This window comes from Onychomys torridus, chromosome 7 (assembly GCF_903995425.1).
Source record: "Onychomys torridus chromosome 7, mOncTor1.1, whole genome shotgun sequence".
NCBI lineage: Eukaryota > Metazoa > Chordata > Mammalia > Rodentia > Cricetidae > Onychomys > Onychomys torridus.
In genome coordinates, this window is record NC_050449.1 from 115,549,891 (window position 1) to 115,574,600 (window position 24,710).

General features: G+C 44.6%; 1 protein-coding gene across 1 annotated transcript in view; it reads left to right on the forward strand.

Annotated features, from left to right (window-relative positions):
- Window positions 1-1,638: 1,638 nt before the first annotated feature.
- Window positions 1,639-24,710, forward strand: part of Tgm4 (transglutaminase 4) — a 36,900-nt gene continuing 13,828 nt past the window's right edge. The window contains 9 exon segments of the mRNA XM_036193672.1: window positions 1,639-1,810; window positions 7,921-8,097; window positions 8,855-8,946; window positions 11,821-11,932; window positions 14,171-14,289; window positions 17,060-17,161; window positions 19,875-20,046; window positions 20,117-20,255; window positions 21,528-21,631. Of these exon segments, the coding sequence (XP_036049565.1) occupies window positions 1,639-1,810; window positions 7,921-8,097; window positions 8,855-8,946; window positions 11,821-11,932; window positions 14,171-14,289; window positions 17,060-17,161; window positions 19,875-20,046; window positions 20,117-20,255; window positions 21,528-21,631 (1,189 nt within the window).

Genomic DNA, 24,710 nt, shown 5'->3' on the forward strand with positions numbered 1-24,710 from the left:
GATGTCCCCAAAGATCACCAAGAGAGCAATCCAAATGTAAAAGCAAAGAGTCTTTAACTCAAGAGTTTAAACCTGGGCTCCTCATCCATCCGTCAGAGCAATGGAGTGAGAGGGACCCCAAGCAGGAACAGGATGGGATTTTTATAGTGGTTAGGGTTGGGGGTCTAGGGGAATTCCAACTCTATATGGTTATAAGCTCAGGACTGGTGCTTACTTCAGGTTGGAGACTCTTGGTATGAACTGATTGGAGAGTTGCAGCTGCAAGGAAATTGCCATATCCTCTTCTCTATCACCAGCAGACCCATCTCCTCTGACAGTCAGACTTCCCATTTTTATCTGCAGGAAACTCATTCCCTCTGACAGCTATGGTATGCAATCTATAACAGCAGAAAACATCCCACAGGACATACCTAGTGCTCTGTTTATTATGCCAGTTATGTGATATCACATCCTTTAGGTTATGGCAGGAAATGTCTGGGGTTCATTTTTGTGCAGCTCCTAAGTGTCTGGGTCTAGGGGTGGGGGGCAGCACATCCTCTGGTGGTTTTTTTTTTTTAAATAATTTGTTCAAGGGCCTACTGCCCCTGTCTGACCCTACTCTAAGGTGGCTGCAACCCTGTCATCCTCTCAGGCTTGACAGCTGCTCAGCAGCTAATAACACTTGCTGTTCTTGCAGAGGATCTGAGTTTGGTTCCTACCAGCCACACTTAGCAGCTCACAACCACCTGTAACTCCAGTTCCAGGGAATCCATCACCCTTTTCTGGCCTTATTGGTCACCTGTACCGCATGTGTACATTCACATACACACATATGTGTGTAAAATAAAAATTTTAAAAGGTGGATAATTTTATAAGGCAATACCTGATATTAACCTCTGGCCTCCAGACATATGTGCACAAGCAAGTGAAACCTGCACATAACATGTCCAGATGAGTGTACCTACATACACATGCACACATAAATACAAACCCATTCAAATGAAACACCTTATAGGTACCCCTAAGGAAAGCAGAGAATGGATGCCCACGAGGTACACATCTGGGCATGTTTGGACCAGTAATTTCACAGTAAGGCCTGTGGTTCTTCTTATTGACACATGATAAGGATGAATGACCTGTGTGAAAGCCTTTCCCTACAGCATTGAACGTAAGGAGCTGCTGTTTAACTGTGGGAAGAATGACTGGCTTAGCCACATGTGGACAGCAAAGTCTCCAGCACCTCCAAGACCTCACTACAGATTCAGAACACAATGGTATGTGTATTTCATGTAATATATGCACATTCTGTCTTCTCAGTAGACACAGCATATCTGCCAAGGCCTAAAAGAGAGTGGCAATTGATAGCTGGGGACACTGGAGAAATCTTGAATTGTGTGTGCAGTATATGTTCAAATTATAAACAAAAATTAAAAATATTAGTCATCCCTTATTTAAAATAAATAAAACTGTGAAGTAAAGATCTTCCCACCTTCGCTAGAGGTCACAGGATCCTGGATTTTGGTGGCCTGTTCCTGGGGTCATGGAAGACACATGGCGCCATTCTCGGCGCTCCTTCCTTTGAAGTTAGCTCATCTTGTCTCCTGATTTCCTTCTAGGGCTGATATGGAAGACAATTAAACTTTATTGTTTTTGATTGATATGGTCCTCAAGCCTCACCCCTTGGCAGCCACTGCAAGGTCACATCTACCCCAGGACCACATAAAAAGGGCTACATCCTGCTCTGAGAATAACTCTGGCAGTGCTGTTGACATCAGACTAGAGCCTGACAGGGCTGCAGAGAGAGGCATTGGGACCATGGACCCCAGGAAGGGTGAGTGAGTACAATCTGTGCAGTGGCACCTTGGCCTTCTGAGCACCTGTTGCTGCCCAGCCCTCTCATCCAGTCACTTGCCCAGGGTGCCTGGGCCATTGTCCTCCTGTTCATTGAAGAAAACCAACTTTCAGATACACAATAATCAGATTCCCCAAACAATTGCAAGAATAACGCCTATTCACTTTCACTCATGCTCCCTCATGCTGACCACATTTATTTTTTCATGTGAGTCTGTTTGAGTCCTCTGTGAGCTGGCATCAAGCATTATGCAGCCTCTTTCTGGATGTAGAGCCATGGTTTGGGCAAGGAATGACTATTTTAGAGCTCTGCATAGGGGTGTAGTTTGAGTGACATTGAATGAAAAACATGATTCTTCATAGTCCCTAGGCCACTTTGATTCTTCAGATGGTTGAATGCTTGTCCACATTTAGAGGATGAGTATAGCAGGCCAGGGGCTTGGTAAAGGCTGTGTATGCCAGGAGGGATCTGCTGGTCAGGGAGATGGTTGAGACTGAAGTTTGCTATACACTGGTTAGCAGTGTGGCTTTGGGTTTTCTCAGCCATCATAAAAGACAAGTCTATGAAAGTGCTTTGTGAATGACTAAGGACAACAACTGTCAGCTTGTTCATGTCAATTTGACACAGGCTAGAGTCATTTGAGAGGAGGGAACCACAACTGAAAAAATGTTTTCATCCAATCAGGCTGTAGGCAGGCCTGGAAGGCATTTTCTTAATTAATGATTGATGGGGGAAGGGTCCAGTCCATTGTGGATGGTGCCTTCCCTGGTTAGGTGGTCTTGGGTTCTCTAAGAAGGCAGGTGGAACAAGTCATGAGGAGCAAGCCAGTAAACAGCACTTCTCCACAGCCTCTTCATCAGCCTTTGCCTCCAGGTTCCTGTCTGGTTTAAGTTCCTGCCTTGGCTTCCCTCAGTGGACTACGACTGGGATCTGCAAGCCAAATAAACCCTTTCCTCCCCAAGTTGCTTTGGTCATGGTGTTTCATCATAGCAACAGAAACCCTACTAAGGGGCTGGAGAGATGTCTCAGTGGTTAAGAGCACTATTTGCTCTTCCAGAGGACTTAGATTCAATTCTCACTACCCACATGGCAGCTCACAGCTGTCTGTAACCCCAGTTTGAGAGAATCGAACAGATATACATACAGGCAAAGCACCAATGCACATAAAATGAAAACAAGTAAATCATTTTAAGAAAGGAAGGAAGGAAGGAAAAAAGCAAGGAAGGAAGGAAAGAAGGAAAAAAGGAAGAAAGGAAAAGAAAAACAAACCCTAACAGTGTGAAAAAGGATGTAGTTTCCTGGCCCAGCCAGCATGTTGAGGAGAGAAATCCTCAGAAAAATGGCCAATGACTACAAGTTCAGGGTCACCAATGATGGAGTATTGTGAGGAGGGCCTAATACATTTGAGATGTCCTTTTTGATGACTGAGGACTTTTCAGAATGGGTGAGAGAATGAATCATTTCTTTAGGAACAAAAGAATCACAAACAAAACAAGTAATAACTGGTCATTGCAAAAATTAACCTTGTCCCACCCATGGCTCCAGCCCTTCCCCAGAGGTGGCCAGGACAAAGCGTCTGTTTCAGCAATTGTGTCTGCAGCAAAGGATGCTTGTTTGCTGCAGTAGCAAGTTTATTGCCAGGTGTTTTAATTCTCTTCCTAGAACTACGCTGACACTCACTTTCTCCTTTCTGTGCTACTCTCTTTGAGGACGGTGTGCTGTCACACCTCTCTTCCTAGAGCTCCCATTGTCCCTGCGCAGTAGACCCTCTCACCCACTCACACATCTCTAACTCACTTCCATGTCGAATTCTGTTTGTTGAGATTGAGTCATGCTCCTAGTCTGTTTCCTAAATCACAGTTCTAGTTATGTGTATGCTGTTTAAACTTGTTTGCTGGGTTTTTAAGAGAGAGAGGAAGAGGGAGGGAGGGAAGGAAGGAGAGCGGGAGAAGGCTATTACACACATGTGAAGTCACAGGCAACTTACAGGAAGGACCCTGTTCTCTCTTCCCATCCTGGGGGTTCTGAGGTTGGAACTCAAGTCATTAGGCTTGGAAGCAAGCACCTTTACCTACTGAGGCACCTTGCCAGCCCTTTACTGGTTTTTGTTTTTTTGTTTTTTTTTTTAGTTTTTATTTATTTTATTTGTGTGTGTGTGTGTGTGTGTGTGTGTGTGTGTGTGTGTGTGTGTGTGTAGTGCCCATAGAAGGCAGAAGAATATGTTGGATCCCCTGGAACTGGAGTAATAGGCAGTTGTGAGTTGCCATGTTGGTGTTGGGAATTGAACTGTGGTCTTCTGCAAAAGCAGCCAGAGTTCTTAACTGCTGAGCCATCTCTCCAGCTGCCTTCACTGTGTATTTAGTTTCAAGAACTTTCATTTTTAGAAGTTATTTTAAATCTGTCTGGTTAATATTTCTTTAACTTTTATTTTATTTTGTTTTGCTTTATTATGTATGTGTGTGTGTGTGTGTGTGTGTGTGTGTGTGTGTGTGTGTGTGTGTGTTTTGCCTACATATATGTCTGTGTACTACTTGTGTGTCTAGTGACCAAGAAGGGCAGAAGAGGGCATCTGATACCCTGGCACTGGAGTTACAGATGGTTGTGAACCACCATGTGGATGCTGAGAATCGAACCTGAGTCCTTAGAAGAGCAAGAAGCACTCTTAACTGCTGAGCCATCTCTCCAACTCCCCCTCCCACCACTTTTAAAGTTTCTTATGTCCCTAGCAGTTTTTTCTTATCTATTTCATAGTCCAAAGCATCTAATTTATTTTCTTTTGGAGTGGAAGTGAGACAGATTTGAGACTCTCACTTTGGTATCTCAGGCTGGCCTGGAACTCACTTCGGCAGCCCAGGCTGGCCTCACCCTTGTGCCGGCCTCCTGAGTGTGGAAATTACTGGAGGAGCTGCTACCTGCTGTAAGCCTTGATTTCTTTGGAGAGAATATTTGTACAATTTTTATACAGTGGATAATTCTGTTTTTAAATCTGCAAATTTATCTGTGGAAACCCTGTCTGAAAATGAGTTCATTTGATGAGAATTAACATGTGTTCTCTAAATTAGTGACAACTCTTTGGCATATGTACCTAGGGCAACAGTTTGCACTCCCAATTTGGAGGGGCCCCAGCCCTCTGCAGGAAGAGGTAATATTTAGAAAGCTTAACAATTGCTGTGTTCAGTGGAACTTCCATGCCCATAGCAGTTCTATATAGACTCCAGGAATGCCTGCTAGAAGCTGGTGGTAGCCTCGGCGGTCCATGAACGCAGTGTCTTAGTTAGGGTTTCTATCACTGTGATAAAATACTGTGACTGAAAGCAACTTAGGAAGAAAAGTGTTCATTTCAGCCAATAGCTCTCAGGTCACACTCCTGCCATTCAGGGAAGTCAGGGCAGGAACTTTGAGACAAGGGCTGATGCAGAAGCATGGAGGAATGCTACTTACTGGCTTGCTCCTTGTGGTTTACCCATTCTGCCTTCTTTCAGCACCCAAGACTACCTGCCTAGGGGTGTCACTGCCCACAGTCAGCTGGGACTTCCCACATCAATCACTGATCAGCAAAGGACCAAGTCTGGGACTCATTCATGACCCTTTGAGCTCCAAAGGGCTTGACAAATCTACTTCCCTGTCTACTATCCTTCACACATATGGCTTGCTGCTAGGCTCAGGCCAGCTCCACTCTACAGCTGCTGCTGCTTTTGGTGGCTTTCCCATGTATTGGCATCTCTAAATTGCTCTGGTCTCCAGTGTAACTGTGCTGAACTTTTACCAGTAGCCTCCCCTCGGCTCTCTTCATGGACCCTAACCCTGCCACATGGCCCAAGCCTCAACTTCTCTCCATGACTCCTTCAATTTTGGGGTTTTCACTGCTCCTGAGACTGCATCTTCACTAGTGGCCTGTCCTGACCTTCTGCTGTGGCATGCCTCAGCTGAGCTCTATGACCATTTCATGCCTTCAAAACCACTACCACCTAGGAGACTCTTAAACTATCAGATTCAGCTGCCAGCATGAGATGCAGCTTTGGCCCCCTGTGGGCCACAGGTTCTGTGTACTGACCCTGAGTGCTGCTTACTGAATTGCTCCCCATGGCATGCTCAGCCTGCCTTCTTATAATACCCAGGACCACCAGCCCAGGGATGTCACTGCACACAATGACCTGGGACCTCTCACATCAATCATCAATCTAGAAAATGCAGGCTTGTCCACAGGCCAATCTAGTGGGAACATTTCTCGATTGAGGTTCAGTCTTCCAAAATGACTCTAACACGTGTCGGGTTGACACAAAACTAGCCAGCACACATAGGATGGCATATAGTTATACTCATGGCTGTGATTTCTTATGGTACAACGTGCAACAGCCATCAGAGAGAGAAGGCGTCTGTGATAATACCAGAAACTTCATTGGGGTCGCACAGTATGTGGTCCATTACTCCCATGACATGTGGTAACAGTTATCTGTTAGAAAGTTCATTAGGGAGTCAATGCCTTGAGTGTGCACTGTGGTCAGTCATGTAGCCTCCACAGAGCATGTGCTGAAGAAATCATGTGTGTTTGTGCAAACTAGGTAGTGTGCACCCTGGGGTTCTCTAGAGGAACAGGACCGATATAATGAATGTATTTAAAAGGGGTATTTATTACATTGGCTTATGTAGATAGTTCAACAATAGCGATTTTCACATTGGGGAGGTTGAAAACCCAATATCTGCTCAGTCCAGAAGACTAGATGTCTCACCATCCCAGGCTAGCTTTCCAGCCCTGGAGGATTCCCAGACAGTTATTGGTGTTCAGTCCATGTCAGAAAGCCAAAGAAGCTGGGTTCTCTTGTCAGCTTCGAATGGTGGCAGCAGCAGCTTAAAAAAAAAGGTCAACAGTGTGGCAGGCAGGGGATCGGGATCTGTCCCTGGTCTATGGGCAGGCTTCTGGAATCCGGTGCCTGTGGTGTGACACCTTGCACAGCCTTGGTGCAGTGGGAAAGGGCTTGGACCTGCCTAGGCTCAGTGTGCTGGGCTCTGCTGACTCCCCATGGGAGACCTCGATTTGGGGGATGTAGGGATGCAAGGTGGCGTGGGAAAGAGGGCTGGGGGGGGGAGGAGGGAGGAGGGGTATCTGTGGATAGTATGTGGAGTGAGTAGAAAATTTCTTAATAAAGAAAAATGAAGGGCTGGAGAGATGGCTCAGAGGTTAAGAGCACTGGTTGCTCTTCCAGAGGTCCTGAGTTCAATTCCCAGCAACCACATGGTAGCTCACAACCATCTGTAATGAGATCTGTCACCCTCTTCTGTATACATAATAAATAAATAAATCTTTAAAAAAAAAAAAAAGAAGAGAAAAATGAAAAGAAAAAGAAAAAATGTCAGCAGAGTAGATGAGTTTGCCAGCATGACCTGAAAGTAAGTAGTTCCCCTTAGACCTGCTTTGTCTGGCTGTCACTGGAAGGTACTACCCACTTTTACAGTGGGTCTTTCTCACCTCAAACAATACGATTAAAAAGAAACAAAAACAAACAAAACAAAACAAAAAACAGCCAGGCAGTGGTGGCGCACACCTGTAATCCCAGCACTAGGGAGGCAGAGGCAGGTGGATCTCTGTGAGTTCAAGGCCAGCCTGGGCTACAGAGCTAGTCCAGGACAGGCTCCAAAAGCTACAGAGAAACCCTGTCTCGAAAAACCAAAACCCAAACCAAAACCAAAACAAACAAACAAAACAACAGTAAAAAACAAAACAAACAAACAAAAAAACCCGCAAAAACAAAACAAAAAACACTGGGTGGTGGTGGTGGTGATGATGCACGCCTTTGATCCCAGCACCCGGGAAGCAGAGGCAGTTGGATCCCTGTGAGTTTGAGGCCAGCCTCGTCTACAGACTGGGCTGACAGGAATGGGGAGTAGTCAAGGGCTGCTCCTTTCCTCCTTCTCTCCAGCGTCCATGCACCAGTTTACAAGTTGGGAAGATGAGCAGTGGGGCACCACCTAAATGTTACTAATAGAAGTGCTTGACAGGGCTATGACTTCCATCTCTCCCCTCTTCTCTTTCCTGGACTGTCAGAGTTAGGAATCAACCCTGTATCTTCCCACAAACTGTGTGCTAACAGCGCTGGTGGTTTACTCTGTGCACATGGAGAAAAAGGAGAATGCTGCCGCCCACCACACATTGGATTTCCAGACCAAGAAGCTTGTGCTCAGACGTGGACAGTTATTCAACATGAGGGTGATACTAAACAGACCTCTCCATCCTCAGGACAGACTGAAGCTGACGTTCGTTGTTAGAGGTGAGGCCTCAGCCCCAGAAACAGCATGGAGGGTGGGACCACAAAGGCTAAGAGCATGCAATGGTCAAGAGCGACTTTGCCCCTAAGCCTTAGCGTCCCCGTGCTGAGAACTGACTGGGAACTGGGTTAATCACTCTTGGCCAATCAGTGGAGATGGCCAGGGAAGGGTCAAAACAGATAGAGGCAGGGCTGGAGAGATGGCTCAGCGGTTAAGAGCACTGGCTGCTTTTCCAGAGGTCCTGAGTTCAATTCCCAGCAACTACATGGTGGCTCACAACCATCTCTAGTGGGATCTGATGTCCTCTTCTGGCATAAAGGCATACATGCAGATACAGCATTCATATACATAAAACAAACAAACAAAAACAAAGTGGAGAATGACTGAGGAAGACATTCAGTGTTGACCTGTGACATCCATACACACATTTACACACACACTGCAGTTTGGCAGGAAGATCATTAGTTTAATGCATGTTGTAGTGACTAGGGCTAAACAGTTTAACAAAGCAGATAGAGATGTGTAAGGGAGGACTGGGACTCTAGAGTTATAGGCAAGGATGTAGAAAGGAGATGGGGTAGCCTTGACTAATTTGAGCAGACAGTGCAACTTAGATAGCCAAGGAGGAAGACCATGAGCCCTGTCGAGGCAGAGGGACCACCTACCAATTGAGGATTGCAATCCAGTGACTTGGTGAGTGGGGAAAGATGGCCATCCTGAGGTTGACGTCAAGACTCACTTCCCTGTTGGTGTTTCCAGGATCAAACGTGCCATCCTTGGAGCTTGATCCGATGACATCCTTCTGTTCTAAGGGCTGGCAGGTGAAAATTGCCAAGCAGACCGGTGAAGAGGTGAGGGCTATAGTGTCGGGTTATTGGCTGGTGGCTTCTGGATAGTTCCCTGTCTCCACTGAGTAGTTCCTAACTGTTCCTTGCTTTCTAGTGTATAATGCTGCTTACCACCAGTAGCCATGGCTCTGGGCACCTCATCTTCTTGCTTACCCATAGCACACAGTAGCTCTGACAGCCAGATGTTGCATAACTCTTGTTCCACGATTATGTTCACTGGAGGAAATGAACAGAGGAAAATGAGTAAGAGTAACCCATCAGGGCCAGGCATGATGATGCACACCTTTATTCCCAGCACTTGTGGAAGACAGAGGCAGGCAGATCTCTGTGAGTTCCCTGCCAGCCTGGTCTATATAGTGAGTCCCAAGACAGCCAGGGCTATAGAGGGAGACCTTGCCTCATAGAGAGATGGAGAGAGAGACAGGGAGAGAGAAAGACAGAGAGAAGGAGGAGGAGGAAGAGGAGGAAGAGAAAGAAGGGGAGAGGAGAGGAGAGGGGAGAGAGGGGAGGAGGTGAAGAGAGAAGGGGAGGGGAGAGGAGAGGGGAGGAGGTGAAGAGAGAAGGGGAGGGGAGGAGTGGGGAGGGAAGGGGAGGGGAGGGGAGGAGAAATAACAACACTTTTTCTTACAAATGCAGTTGGTGTTTCTTCCCTCCAGGCTTTTTGTTTAAACTCAAAAGCAGATGGAAGCATCTCCTTTGCTTAACAGAATGTGATGACTTCATCAGTGTTCCTTTTGGTTAGGTTGTCAGCCCTGCATGCAGCCTGCTCAAGTGTGTGGGCTTGGGATGGCTTCTTGGACATTCTTAGTAAAGCTGTCTTCCCAGTGTTGGAAAGTCTACCAACTATCACCCTCTCCTAGCTAAATCTCTGAACTAGTTTATGGCCACTTCCTTTGGACATAGCCTACAGATTCCATTGCTAAGTTAATTCCAAGATTTAAAAAGGGCAATGATCTCCAGGTTTTCTAGAAGCAGAATTTGCAGCTGACAAATGAGTGAGTGGACTGTTTTCAGCCCCTCCCCCAGGTGCCTCTCTTTTTCTGCTCTTTCTGGCCAGAACCAGGGCTCCAATTCCAGCTTTGTAGCAGCATTTTGTATTTCTCATGGATTCATGACATACTCTCTAGGAGAAGGCCTTTGGCTCAGTCTCCTTCACTAGGAACCTCAGTTTTGGTTATGGAGCTGGTGGGAATGGGGTAGGGGATGGGCTAGCTTTCTTCACTTAAAAGGCGTTGCTAAATATTTTTTTTGTTTAAAGTTGTTTATTTTTTTTATAGCACCAATGAAGGAAGTGAATCTTTAATACCCATGGAAAGGTTTTTTAAAAATATATAATTCTTTATTTTTAATCAAGTGTGTGTGCGTGCACGTGCCACTGATATGTATATGTGAGTCAGGTGCCCAAGATACTGTATCTCCTAGAGTTGGAGTTAAAGGGAGTTGTGAGCTGCCTGACATGGGTGCTGGGAATTGAACTTGGGTCCTCTACAAGAGCAGTACAGTTCTTTAACTGATAAGCCAGGGGGCCATCTCTCCAGCCTGTTTTTTTAAATGTGTGAGCACATATATAGGACCCTGTACAGGTCAGGATGTCTGACATTAACTATACCATGGAAGGGTGGGCTTCCTGTGTTGCTTGATAATAAATGATGATGAGGATTCTAGTCTGTGCTGGGATACAACAGGAAAGACCTTCCTTACTAGCCTAGAGCTCTGCCAGCTGAGTAATGGGGAATGGGACTTTGTCCCAACTGTCCTGTTGATGTTCAGGAACACTTTCTTGTGGAACAGCCCCTAATCAAGGCAGGCAACTGCCACTGTATGCTGAAAGGGGACATTTGCCTTCCAAGAGGCTCACTCTTCTTACTGCTTTGTGCATGTGTTGCTCATTTAATTCCCACAACCACCAAGGGAGATGGAGAAGGAGTTAGCAAGCTTTCAAGCAAGGAAACTGATGCACATGAGAAATTAAGAAAGTAGCCAACACCATTCAGCTAGTAGAAGACAAAGCTAGTGATGGATCTGGCAGCCATTGCTCCTAGAATATATCTTTTTTTTTTTTAAAGTTTTTATTTATTATGTATACAGTATTCTGTCTGCATGCATGCCTGCAAACCAGAAGAGGGCACCAGATCTCATTACAGATGGTTGGGAGCCACCATGTGGTTGCTGGGAATTGAACTCAGGACCCCTGGAAGAACAGCCAGTGCTCTTAACCTCTGAACCTTCTCTCTAGTTCCTAGAATATACCTTCTAATAACAAGTATCTCATAGATTTGGAAAACCTTGGGTTGTGTGTAATGATGGGAAATAAAAATTCTTAGTTCAACTGTAGGTGCAATAACATCTATGTCTTAATTTTCTACCCAGCCACTATTTACCCTAAAGCACTGGATGGCAGCCTGGGTGCCTTTGCAGATGCTTGAGGCACTACAGGGCTGGAATATGATCTAGGATTTCCAGCATGCTAGGCAAGTACTCTACTGCTGAGCAGCACATGTGCCCTGTAGAGAGCAGAAGCTGATATTTTCTTTGCCTCTTGAAGCCCTGGATGCTAGATCAGGCTCCTTATATCACAGCCATAGGGTCTGCCTTATGATCTGGAGGTAGTACTATCCACATGCAGGAGTGAAGGGAAGAAAGCTTGGGGTAAAATGCACCTATGAACTGCAAACCCAAGTTTAGCTGCCACTTTGGGAAACCTTCTAGACCTTCCTGCCTTGTGGATCGCATCTTTTCCCATTGAGGTACCCCTGGTCGCTGGGCTGACCCTAGAAAGCATGATTTGTCAGGACTGTTGATTCTTCTGGGAGGCTTCATAGAATTCAGAGCTGAGTCAGGGAAGAAAGTGTCCACCATGTCTTGTGTTTCATGTAGGTCAAACTGGCTGTCTTCAGTGCCGCTGATGCTATAGTGGGAAGGTACAAACTGCGTGTAAATGAATATAAAGTTGGAGAATTCTTCCTTCTCTTCAATCCATGGTGTGCAGGTAACTCAGAATTCAGCTCTGCTGTGGAGTATGTCCCCTCCACTGGCAGGTCTTGTGTGACTTAACAAAGAGTACTCATGCTTGTACCCAGTTTTCAGTGCAGAGTCCCTGAGCTGTTCTTTGCTCTCAAAGTACTCTCAAACTAGCTGAAGGATGTGGCCCAGGCACAGTTAGTGCATGCCTGGAAGATCCTCTGGTGGCCAAGCACTGCCTTGCCAGACCCAGCTAGCTTCTGCTTCCGGCCCTGCTCAGAGGCTGCTGGGAGCCACAAGTGACCTCTCTCAACTTCACACTTAGCTCTTCTGCTCACGCTATCCCTTCCTGGCTACCTTTGAGCCTTTATGCAAGCGTCACTCCTTTTTTATTTTAAATTTTTATTTTTTAATTTAATTTAATTTTTCTCATTTTTATTAGTTCTTTGAGAGCTTTGTACAATCTGTTTTGATGATATTCACCCTCTTCCCCCAACTTCCTCCAGATCCATACACTCTTCCCTATCTACCCAAAGTATCCTCCTTTTCAAAATTCATCGGCCTTGTTCCAGAAACACTGGAGCAGAGACACTTCAGACAGGCTCTGCTCTGATCTTTTCTCACATTTGCCCAGCAGCCTTTTTGCTTGTTTTAATTTTTCAACACGTATGTGTGTGTGTGTGTGTGTGTGTGTGTGTGTGTGTGTGTGTGTGAACTCAGGTCATCAGCCTTGGTGGTAAATAGCCATCTCATCACACAGCCACCCTGGTCTTTCTTGACATGACACTGATGGTCTAGGGTAGTGGTTCTCAACCTCTGGGGGATCACATCAGATATTTACATTATAATTCATAACAATAGCAAAATTACAGTTATGAAGTAGCAATGAAATGGTTTTATGGTTGGGAGTCACCACAACATGAGGAACTGTATTCAATGGTTGCAGCATTAGGAATGTTGAGAGCCACTGCTTTAGGGGAACAAGTTCCTCTCTTCTTTAACAGAAAAATCCTAATTTTTGTGATTTGTCTGGCGATTTATCATCCTTAGATTCAAGCCACATGCTCCTACCTGGAATATTATGTGAATTATGCTGAAAATCATCTGGAGGCATACCATATATCCTTGTTCCTTAACTGGGAAACATTAAATTTGCATGAATTGATCTAGGTATTATCTGAATTCCCTTATATCATGATGATGTTTCCTTTCATAGATAGTAAGCAGCTTATGTGGAAACACTTTACAACCATCTCGATATGTACTCCTCATCAGAAACTGCCACTTCTGAATTTTGCCTGACCCAAGCAGTCTTCAGTGGGATGTTATGCAGATTTTCCAGCCTCAGCCCTCCATCCACTCTTACCAGATGGACCCTGGCATTCTCTTGTTTCAAGAGCTCCCTCCCAACACACATTCATCCATACATACATACATACATACATACATACACCTACTCATATTCATCATTAATCTGTCCATCCACAGCATCCATCTATCCACATCCATTATCCATCCATCCACGATCTGCATCCACCCATATCTATTCGTCCACATCTGTCTATCCACAAACACCTACATACCCATTCATCCCTCCCTCCATCCATCCATCATCTCTGTGAACTTATGGATTCTCTCTCTTTTTTAATTTATTAATTTTATTTTATGTGTCTGAGTGTTTTGTTTGACTGTGTACCATGTGAGTACCTGGTACCTGGGGAGGTCAGAAGAGGGTATCAAACCCTCTGGAACTAGAGTTACAGATGGATGCTGGAAATGGAACCTGGGTCCTCTGCAAGAACGAGTGCTTTTAACCACTGAGCCATGTCTCCAGCCTCTGCATTCTCTCTTTTATTAATGGTTAATGATTTAGATTTCATCATAATTTTCCTTATGTTCAAATTTCCCCACATTTTTCCAATTAAAAGAGCTTTACACCTAGCTCAGGATGTCCTTTTGGAAGTTCTTTGTATTTGTATTTTTGTTTTTTCGACAGAATTTCTCTATGTAGCCTTGGCTATTCTAGAACTCTCAATGTAGACTAGGCTGGCCTCAAACTCATAGAGACCCACCTGCCTCTACTTCCCAAGTGCTGTTGTCAAAGGCATGAGCCACTACATCTGGCTGTTTGTATTTTCAATGTATTACTGTGATCCTTCCTGCTTCTTATACCCATTCCCCCAACATCTGTTGTCCCAACTCTATGGTATACCTGCCTCTGTCTCAGGAGTAGTCAATAACTCACATGTTTGTGGTCTTGCTCCAGATGACAACGTTTACATGCCTCGTGAGGAGGATCGGGCAGAGTACGTCCTTGATGATTCTGGCTACATTTACATGGGTTTTGCCAAACAAATTAAAGAGAAGCCCTGGACCTTTGGTCAGGTAATGGATTGTCTTCTTGGGGCTGCACCATGCATATTTCTTTCTTAGGGGTTATCAAACAAAGGCTGTGGCACAAAGTGGGTTCACTTCAGCTGAAAAACCAGCCTTACAAGTGTGAGACTTGTCTGAGAGGACTGAGTTCCACAGACCCCACAGGAGAAGCGGTTTGAGCCAGAGGCCCCTTGTTCAGAGCCCACAGGTGCCTTTCTTATCCTCTGATCTGTCTGATCCCTCATATTCTAGTGCATTTATCCAGCAACCATTTAACAAGTCCTTATGAAGATGCCTGGTAACAATGTGACCAGGAGGCATTTAGAAAACTTGGATGCAGAAGGTTCTGATGGCAGAATGTTAGGTGTCTTTGTGCAGCTATGAGGAAGAATGACAACATGGGTAGACACAAGTTTGATGGCTAACAAGTCCACCGTGCCAGCGTCATGGCATCAGAAATTGCCAGTCTTCCTCTCAAAGTTCACAGAAAAAAAATACTCTTCAAAACCACCTCCTGTCCCTGGGCTCTGACATACAGGATACAACAGGGAGGAACAGTGGAGAAGGGGCTTCCAGTCAGCAGAGTGTTTGTTTTGTGGGCAGCATGGTGTGTCATGCTGTCCTGTGGCTGGAAGGCCAAGACAGCAGTAGAAAAGGGGTACGAGTCAGCTGACAGAAAAAGGAAACTGCCAGGATGAAGATCCTGGGATATTTTGCTGGAATCTCAGGTGAGTCACTCTTCTCAGGAAATCACTCCAAACGATGCTGCTTTCTGAACCATTGCTCTTGTTTGGTCCTTATGTTTTGCTGTCTTTCCCATTGGGTTACAACATGACCAACACACATCACTTCCATGGACAAACACAAACCATGTTACCTTATGGGATGTTCACTGTGTCTTAGTAAAACTGCTTAAACAGGATTTTAAAAGTAACTCAGGCCTGGACTGAGCTGAATACTGCTGGCCTAGCTTGTGTGAGGCCCTTGTTCTATCCCTAGTAATGATTATCACAAAAGACTAGAGAACATATAGGCCAGGTGTGGTGGCACATGACTGTGATATAAACTCAAGAGAGGGTGAATCTGAAGCCAGTATAGGACAAGTAGAAAGATATTGTCTCAATACACCAGTGTGAACCAGGCAGAGTGGTCCAAGCCTTTAATCCCAGCACTCAGGAGGCAGAGGCAGATGGATCTCTATGAGAAGAGAGCCAGCCTGTTCTATATAGCAAGTTCCAGGACAGCTAAGGCTGTATAGACCCTGTCTCAACAAAACAATAAAAATAAAAAGACCTACAACAAACATCAGCAAGTGGGGAGGAGGAAGAACAGAAAAGACACTACAGTACATAAAACAGAATGTCAGTTTTCCTTGGTGATGACTTTACAGTTTAGAGCATCTCATTCTTTTAAATATTTGTTTGACATTTATTATGTGTGTGTGAACTGTAAGTGTTATAGCTCTGAGGGGAAAGAAAGGCTTCCCCAATGGAAGTATTACAACTCTTGGGGGGAATACTTCCTAATGCAAGTGTTACAGCTCTGAAGGGAAAGGTATCTTTGCAGTCAGGAGCCAAGGAATACCACAAAGTCACACCACACAACAAACCTCATGTAAGAGATTTATTGGGAGAGACACAAGAGGGTGGCTGCCTCTGCTCAGCCGAGAAGCAGCAGGACACTGAGGAGATAAGCTTATATAGGGTTTCTTGGGGGTGAAGTTTTCCAGGGTGGAGATTTCCAGGGTGAAGATTGGTGGGATTTCAAGCCAAGCCCAGGGATTGATGGGTTTTGAGGCTCAGGTATTAGTGAGTCTTGGTAGGTTTTCAAACGTGGAAATGGGCTCAGACTGTTTACCCTACATGCATGAGTGCCAGTGTGTGTATGGAGGTCAGGACCATTTTCAAGAGTCATTTCTTTCTTTCCATGGGGTGGAGCCTGAGGATCAAACCAGGTGCTTTTACTACTAAACCAACCTCCCTGCCCTATAATTTATTTTAAATGTATTTATTTATCTTATGTGTATTTTGCCTGTGTATGTGTCTGTGCACTATGTGCTTGCCTGGTGCCTGTGGAGGCCAGAAGAGGGCACTGGATCTCCTGGAACTGGTTATAAAGCCACCATGTCAGTGCTAGGAATTGAATCTGGGTCCTCTGCAAAAGCAACAAGTACTCTTAACCACCAAACCATCTCCCCACCACCCCTATTTATTTTTTTATTACTAATACTAACCAAGTTGAGATAATATTTCTTTTTTTTCTAAGATTTATTTATTTATTATGTATACAGAAGAAGGTGCCAGATCTCATTATAGATGGTTGTGAGCCACCATGTGGTTGCTGGGAATTGATCTCAGGACCTCTGGAAGAGCAGCCAATGCTCTGAGCCATCTCTCCAGCCTGAGATAATATTTCTTGTACACAGCTTGGCAGCTTGTTTCATTTATTTAACTTGATTACGAAGGAATTTCCCTCATGGTACTAAAGCCTCTTTGTGTATTTCTTTATCTATGTGTGTATTTTACCCACTGAGCCATCTTCCCAGCCCTCTGTGTTTGTCTTTTCAATAACTGTGCCCTGTGAACCTTTGGATGTACTTAACTGTTGTCATGTGTCTGGCTGTCTAGTGGTTTCTACTGTGGAATGTGGAGGGGGACTCTGGGCAAGTTCTCTTACTTGGGAGATGAGTTATCTTCCAAGGCGATGCAAATCAGATAGGGTGGGTTAGTGTCTGACATGGGGCAGAATCTTGATGTCTCTTTCTCCATCTCCATGACAGTTTGAAAAGTACGTTCTGAACTGCTGCTTATCCCTGTTGGAACAACTGGAGCCCAATGATATGCAGAACCCGGTGCATGTGTCCAGGAATATTTGCACTATGGTATGTGGAGAGGCCAGACTCTACATCTGGGCTCCTAGAAGTCTATAATCAACACCTGCTCAGCTGATGTAGGTTTTCCTACAAACAGTAAGCTGCTCTCCATGAAACACACAGGGAGCTGTGGCTGAGCAGTTAAAACTACCAAGGAATGTATTGTTTGTCATTGTCCTTCTGAGCACAAGCTTAGGAAAGTGACTTTTCCAGTCTACAAGATGGTGTAAATATTCAAGGTCCTCTCCCTTCCCTGTAAGCCTGGCTGCAGCTGGAATAAACATTGGCATGAGTGCAGTGCGTAAGAATTTGTTGACTAAATTCACAAGCAATGTGAGTTTCCTTAGCAGCAACATACCAAGTAAGTAGTCCTGATTTGCAAGCCAAGGCAAACATAGGCTCTTTTATTTCAATCCTATTAATGTTAATTCTTGGATTACCCATCACATAGTAAATATATCTACATGTATGTATGAATGTATGTACATATGTATGTGTATATGAATGTATGTATGTGTGTATGAATGTACGTATGAATGTATGTATGTGTATGAATGTATGTATGTATGTATGAATATATGTATGTATGAATGTATGAATGTATGAATGTATGTATGAATGTATGTGTGTATGTATGAAGATATGTATGTATGTATGTACATATGTATGTATGTATGAATGAATGTATGTATGTATGTATGTATGAATGTACGTATGTATGTATGAACTATGAATGTATGTATGTATGTATGAATGTATGTACATATATATGCATGTACAGATGTAAGTTATAGAACGCTCACAAAAGGGTCAAAGAAGCTGCAGCAGAATCCAAGGAATTTGAAGAGACCTGAGAGGCAAAAGAAGCTGATAGGGATGCATGAAGGTTCTATGCCGGGCGTGTGTGTGTGTGTGTGTGTGTGTGTGTGTGTGTGTGTGTGTGTGTGAGCTAATTCTGCTGAAGATCTATTAGAAAGTGCGGTAGAGTGAAGCTGTGGGATGTGGGATTACAGGAGTGAACCAAGCCTTAGGGTCAAGTAAGGCTGTAGAAATGAGGTGTGGAACAATGGAGGCCGTTGGGTAAAGTGCAGGACAGGGTCCTGACTGACAGCAACTGAAGCTGCCATATTGGCAGTGGGGATAGAGCTGAGCAGAGACCCTTGGGACAATCAGTTCCCTTCACAATAACAGATGCTCAGATGACAGGTGGCTATTATGTCAGTTTTCCTTCACTTCAGGGTCCAGGTGAAGGTGTGTGATAAGGTATTGGGCCTGACTTTCCTGTTACGATTTAAGATGCCCATGTGCTCTTATGGTTCTAATTTACTTTGACACCTTTGTAAGCTGATTCCCTTCTGCTGTTAGGCATGCCACGTACCAATCTGTACTCACAGGTACACTGACAAGCAGTGTCCATGTGCCTGAAAGTCATCCTGCCTCTGCACTTGCACCCTCAAGTCAAGTGCTGCTTGTAAAATGGAGGCACTCAGAACAGGGCACAGCCCACAAAACCATCGCTTCACACAATAGGGAACAACTTAGGCAGGGCTTCCTGAGTTCAGTAAGCATACTGGTCCAGGGACTTTGCTCCTGTTAGCACCAAGGGCACTGCTTTGTGCTGGATACACAGATGGTCAGCCACCCTTGTCTATTGTAGCCAAAGCAGCAGCTCTCAAGCTTTGTGGTCTCAGGATATCATGATATTGTCAAAAAGTACCAAGAATCTCAAGTAGCTTATATTTATATGGCTTATGTCTATAAATATATAGAAGTTATATTTTATGATTATATTAATATACACAATATATTACAGATATATAAATGTATTTAGAAAGTATATTATTTCTAAGTATTTATACATGCACACACACATATATTATATATATTAGAAATTAAAACTGAGTTTAACTGGGCTTTGTGGCACAGGCTTGTAATCTAGCTACTCAAGAGATTGAGGCAGGAGGATTCAAGTGTAAAGGCAACTTAGGTAACATAGCAAGACTGTCCCTCAAAATAAAAAGTAACAAACCAACCCATCAACCAACCAACCAACAAATGGAGCTGGGTTCAATACCCAACACAGTAAAAAAAAAAAAAAAGAAAGAAAGAAATCCTCAGAAGTCTAAACACACTTATTTTAGCTGGGTATGGTAGTTCATACCTATAATCTCAGCACTCAGGAGATTGAGGCAGGAGGATTGCTGAGAGTTTCATGCAAACCTGGGCTAATATACTGAGATTTTTGACTCAAAAAAAAATTTTGGGGGGTTGGATGGATAGCCCAGTAATTAAGAGCACTTGCTGTTCTTACAGAGAACACGAGTTTGGTTCCCAGAACCCACACCAAATAGTTCATAACTGCCTGAAACTGCAGTTCCAGGGAGATCTAGTGCCTGGTTTAATAGATATCTGCTGCAGTTTGCATCCATAGAGGAACCTTGTCACATCATTTTGGTTAACACAAGGAAGACAGTCTGTCTCACTTGGGCACATTGGCACAGCTTTTCCAGATCATGATAGATGCACTTCTCTGACATTTTACTCTTGTTCAGTGAGTGATGGTTTCTCTGGGGGAGTACAGCAAAGAGAGACTGAGTCTCCCTGTGTAGTCAAGGCTAGCCTTAAACTTGTCCCTTGTTCCTTCTGGGTGCTCTGCCTGTTCTGAACAAACTCTGGGGTCTGGGGAGAGCATGAATGCTAACCCTGCACTGTCCTGTGTCAGATGAGTGCTGCAGACAATGGCGTGCTAGTGGGGAACTGGTCAGGAGACTACAGCAGTGGTACTACCCCGTACGTGTGGGCCAGCAGTGTGCCCATCCTGCAGCAGTACTTCTTCACCAAGGTGCCTGTGTGCTTCGGCCAGTGCTGGGTTTTCTCTGGAATCCTGACCACAGGTAAGCTGAAGCTGGGGCAGGGGCCACTCAGCCCCACAGAAGCTAACCATCCTGTCTGGGGTCATTTCAGCACTGAGAGCAGTGGGCATCCCAGCTCGCAGCGTGACTAACTTTGAGTCAGCCCATGATACAGAAAAGAATCTCACAGTAGACATCTACCTGGATGAATCGGGCAAGACAATTGCACATCTGACCAAAGACTCTGTCTGGTAGGCTCCCTCCTGGCTGGCTGGGGTTCCAGTTCTCTTCTCCTGTGGGCTTTGCAGCCTCCTCTGTAGACTGGTTCAAGTTGTGAGCAGTGTCAACTCCAGAAACCCACTTTGCATAACCAACCTCATTGTGTTACCCAGAACTCCTGGGAAGGCTTGTTAAGCATAAAGATCCCTGGGCTGTAGCCCCCATGGAAGAAAAGGCCAAGAACTGCCCTGGAGACTGAGACAGGCTGCTGTGTGCCACCCTCTGATATAACTGGCACCCCAGTCAACAAGAGGTACTGTTTCCTTTGCTCTCTGACCCACTGCACAGCACTTTACAGGCTGAAGGTTCAGAGATTTTAAGGGAGGGAGAGTGTCTGGAGGTTTGGGTGGGGACATGGCTCCAAAGCTGGATGTGACAAGTCTTTCACTTTGGCACTATACGTTGGAGACACCAAGCTCTGTTAATCCATCTGATGTAACTGTCTTAAAAATAGCAAAAATAAGCCTGGCAGTGGTGGTGTATTGGTGAAATTATTAAGGCCACTCCACGTAGTTAAAAGGGAAGTTTATTTTGTAGGGTAACTTACAAATGAAGGGATAGGTTTCAGGGTCTGGGAAAGGTATGGCACAGTCCGGCGGTGTTCTCTGAAGAACTCTGCTCGGTCTTCTTCCAGCATCCAGAACCAAGAGAACCTCTCCTCTAGATCCTCAGTCTTCAGCTTTTCCCTCAGCCCTGCCTTGTGGGCGTGACCATTACTGAAGCCTCAATGGGGGTTGGAACTTCCAGGCCAAGGCTGGGATGGCTACCCACTACAGTGGTGCATACCTTTAATCTCAGCACTGGGGAGGCAGAGGGAGGTAGATCTCTGAGGTCAAGGCCAGCCTGGTCTACAGAGTGCATTCCAGGACAGCCAGGGCTACGCAGAGGAACTGTGTCTCAAAAAAAAAAAAAAAAAAAAAAAAGGCAAGAATATAGAATATTGTCCAGCTACAAAATTATTCATCAATAAAATCATGAGTGGAAAAAAGGTTTAGAGTCATTTGCTCATTTCATTTATTCACTCATTCAGCAGAGGCTGAACGTTAAGTGTCTTCTGGGATCTATGAGTCTCAGGAGCTTCTCCTCCACTGCCCATCTGCTCTAAGCTCTGCTTTCTACACAGCACTTCCCGCTGTCCTTGCCTTTGTTGATAAAGGTCCTCCACTTCAGAACCTTAGAGGGCTGTAATGACAGGTTCTCTAACTGCATGGCTGACTCTGGTGGGGCTGTTTCCACTGCCACAGGAATTTCCACGTGTGGACAGATGCCTGGATGAGAAGGCGGGATCTACCCCAGGGCAACGATGGCTGGCAGGTCCTGGATGCTACGCCCCAGGAAATCAGTGAGGGTGAGTTTGTGTGGGGCACAGGAGGAGCTGGGCATGAAGGGTATGTCTGGGCAGCTATTCTGACTAGTCTGTGGGTCTTGGACGGTGACACTCACATTAAGCAAGGCCTTATGAAGAGGACACAGTGACAGTCACATGCTATAACAGTAAGTGCAGGTGCTTATTGGATGTAAGCTTACAACTCACCTTTTCAAAAGTTTTAAAATTGTGTTTATTTATTTACTTGTTTGTGTGTACACACATGAATCATGTGCGCATGTGGAAGCCAGAGGACAGCTTGTGAGTCAGTTCTCTTCCTTCTGTCACATGGGTGCGGGGACTGAATTAAGGCTGCCAGGCTCAGCAAGTGCCATAGGCTATGTGGCTGTTTCACTAGCCCACAGCTAATCCTTCAAAGCAAGTTTTGTTCTCTACATCTTGCAAATCTAGGCTCAGGGAGGTGAAGTGAATAGGGCTTTCAGCCATAGGTCCCTGAGCAGTTGATCCACAAAGCCCAAGTTGCATGGAGTGGGAGTGTCCCACCTTGCTGTTGTTTACCTATTATCTGGTCCTGGGTGGGAAGGAGCTTGGGGAGTTTCTGGGCAGGTGAAATCTGGTCTGAGGTTACCTGGGAAATCTATGGAATTGTTATAGAGTTAATATTCCTTACCAGTGAGACACTTCCCCGCACACTTAAAAGATTAGTAAAGGAAAGAGCTCTTTAAGAGTGTGTGACTGTTTCTAGCTAATGCACAACAGGGAACCAGCCTCAGACACAAAAACTTTCCAGCTTATGTAGGCCTTAGGCTTACACATTTCATTTATACTGTCATCCTTAAATCTCTTTCCCATCCCAGCCCCGGTTACCCTCTGAAGAACTGAAACAGACACGAGACCTCAAGTCTGGCTACTTGGGCAAATGGCAGATTTACACAGCAAAGACATTGCCAGAATTATTTCTTATGTACACAAGTGCTGCTCTTTATGAATAGTTGTTATCCAAGTTTATCTTGCCCACCTGGTAAAATTATGCTCTTCCTGATAAGAGCACAGGAGACTTAGTGGCAGACCAAGACTTAACGATGGCTGTGACCCTGCACTGCCACCTGGAGCTGTCCATATTAGAGATCTGTTCCTTTATATGGGGATGGGCCTCCTGGCCAGTTTTAAGTAGGGATTGTCTCCTTTTGTTATTAGAAATGAGCCTAATCTGAGATAATCTTGGTGAGCAAACATTAGTAGAAACTTTCTCAGTAACCCTAAACTTCAATTTTGGTACAGAATTTTTGTTCCTATCATTTCTAATCAGCCTGGTCGGCACACTACTTGCCTTCCAGTCATAGTACATACAGCACTAAACTTTTTAGCTTTAGCTAAATTTTACTTTGTGTAACTTAATATTTCTTAAGCAAGTTTACTAGTAAATCCTTCATAGTATCAACTTCTTTCAAGTTTTTCCTCCATCAGAATCAAGTTATCTTCATTAATTTATATTATTTATTAAGATTTTTCAAACAATGAAAAAAAAGAGGACATGATTTTGAGAAAGGGCAAGGAAGGGAATATAGGAGGGTTTGTGGGAAGAAATGAAAAAGAGGAATGTTGTAATTATATTATAATTTTAAAAACAGGTTTTTAAAATTTTTTATTTATTTATGTATTTTTTTAAATGTATGAATGCTCTGTCTGTATGTATGCCTGCATGCCAGATCCATTATAGATGGTTTTAAGCCACCATGTGGTTGCTGGGAATTGAACTCAGGACCTCTGGAAGAGCAGCCAGTGCTCTTAACAGCTGAACCATCCCTCCAGCCCTCAGAAACAGGTTTTTTTTAAATGATTTATTTATTTTTATTTATTTATGGATTTATTTCTTTGTTATGTACACAGTGTTTTGTCTGCATGCCAGAAGAGGGCACCAGATCACGTTATAGATGGTTGTGAGCCACCATGTGCTTGCTGGGAATTGAACTCAGGACCTCTGTAAGAGCAGCCAGTGCTCTTAACCTCCAAGCCATCTCTCCAGTCCTCCAAAAACAGTTTTTTTTAAAAAAGATTTTCCAGACATAGTCTTGCTGTGCAACCCAGACTGGCCTGGCACTTCAGTCCATCCAGCACCATATCCTCCATGCTAGGATTACAGGTTTGTGCCACCAGGCTCAGCCAAGTAGCCAAGTTAGTCTGAGAGTTGGAAAACAAGTTACCTGGTTGTGATGACACTTGTCTTTAATCCCATCACTCAAGAGAAGGAAAAGAATTGGGAGTTCAAAGTCATCTTCAGCTAACTAGTGAATTTGTCTAAAAAACAAAACAAAACAAAACAAAATGAAACAAAACAAAAAACCCACAAAAATAAACTCAAACAAACAGAATAATTTGCCCAGTAAATGGAAACGTTTGAGATGAGATCAACTATTCAACCTTTTTGTGAACCCACGTTTGTAAAAGAACTCCAATCAGGCTGCCGTAGGTTCCTGAGAACCTTAGTCCTCCACTCTTGCATCCTTATGGGACCTTGACCTCCACAGGACACAGGCATCCTTGCAGTGGACTTTTCGTTTTGTTTTGTTTTGTTTTTTGAGACAAGGTTTCTCTGTGTAGCTTTGAGCCTTTCCTGGAACTCACTTGGTAGCCCAGGCTGGCCTTGAACTCACAGAGATCCTCCTGGCTCTGCCTCCCGAGTGCTGGGATTAAAGGCATGTGCCACCACCACCCAGTGCAGTGGACTTCTTTAGCCCTTCCAGGATCAAGGTCATCACCTGGACAGAGAGGGAACAGTGTGGATTGAGGAGGGGTACCCAGATGCAGGAGGCACAGTCTCCAAAGACATTCAAATTACAATTTAAAATATTTTGGTGCCTATATTATTCCAATCAGTGTGTCCCAAAGCCCCCCTAAGGCAGAATCACAGCATCACAGTTCCCAATGGAACCAGCCAGGGATTTCCAAAGATCAGCTATTCCTTACTTCCCCCCACCCCCCCCCCCCATCCCAGAAGAGAGCTGGCCACACCTCCTTGTGCTGAAAGATGCTCAGTAAGGAGGGGTCCTTTCTCTGGGGTCCCAGTAGTATCTGCCAAGGTGGGGACAGTAGCCTTGTA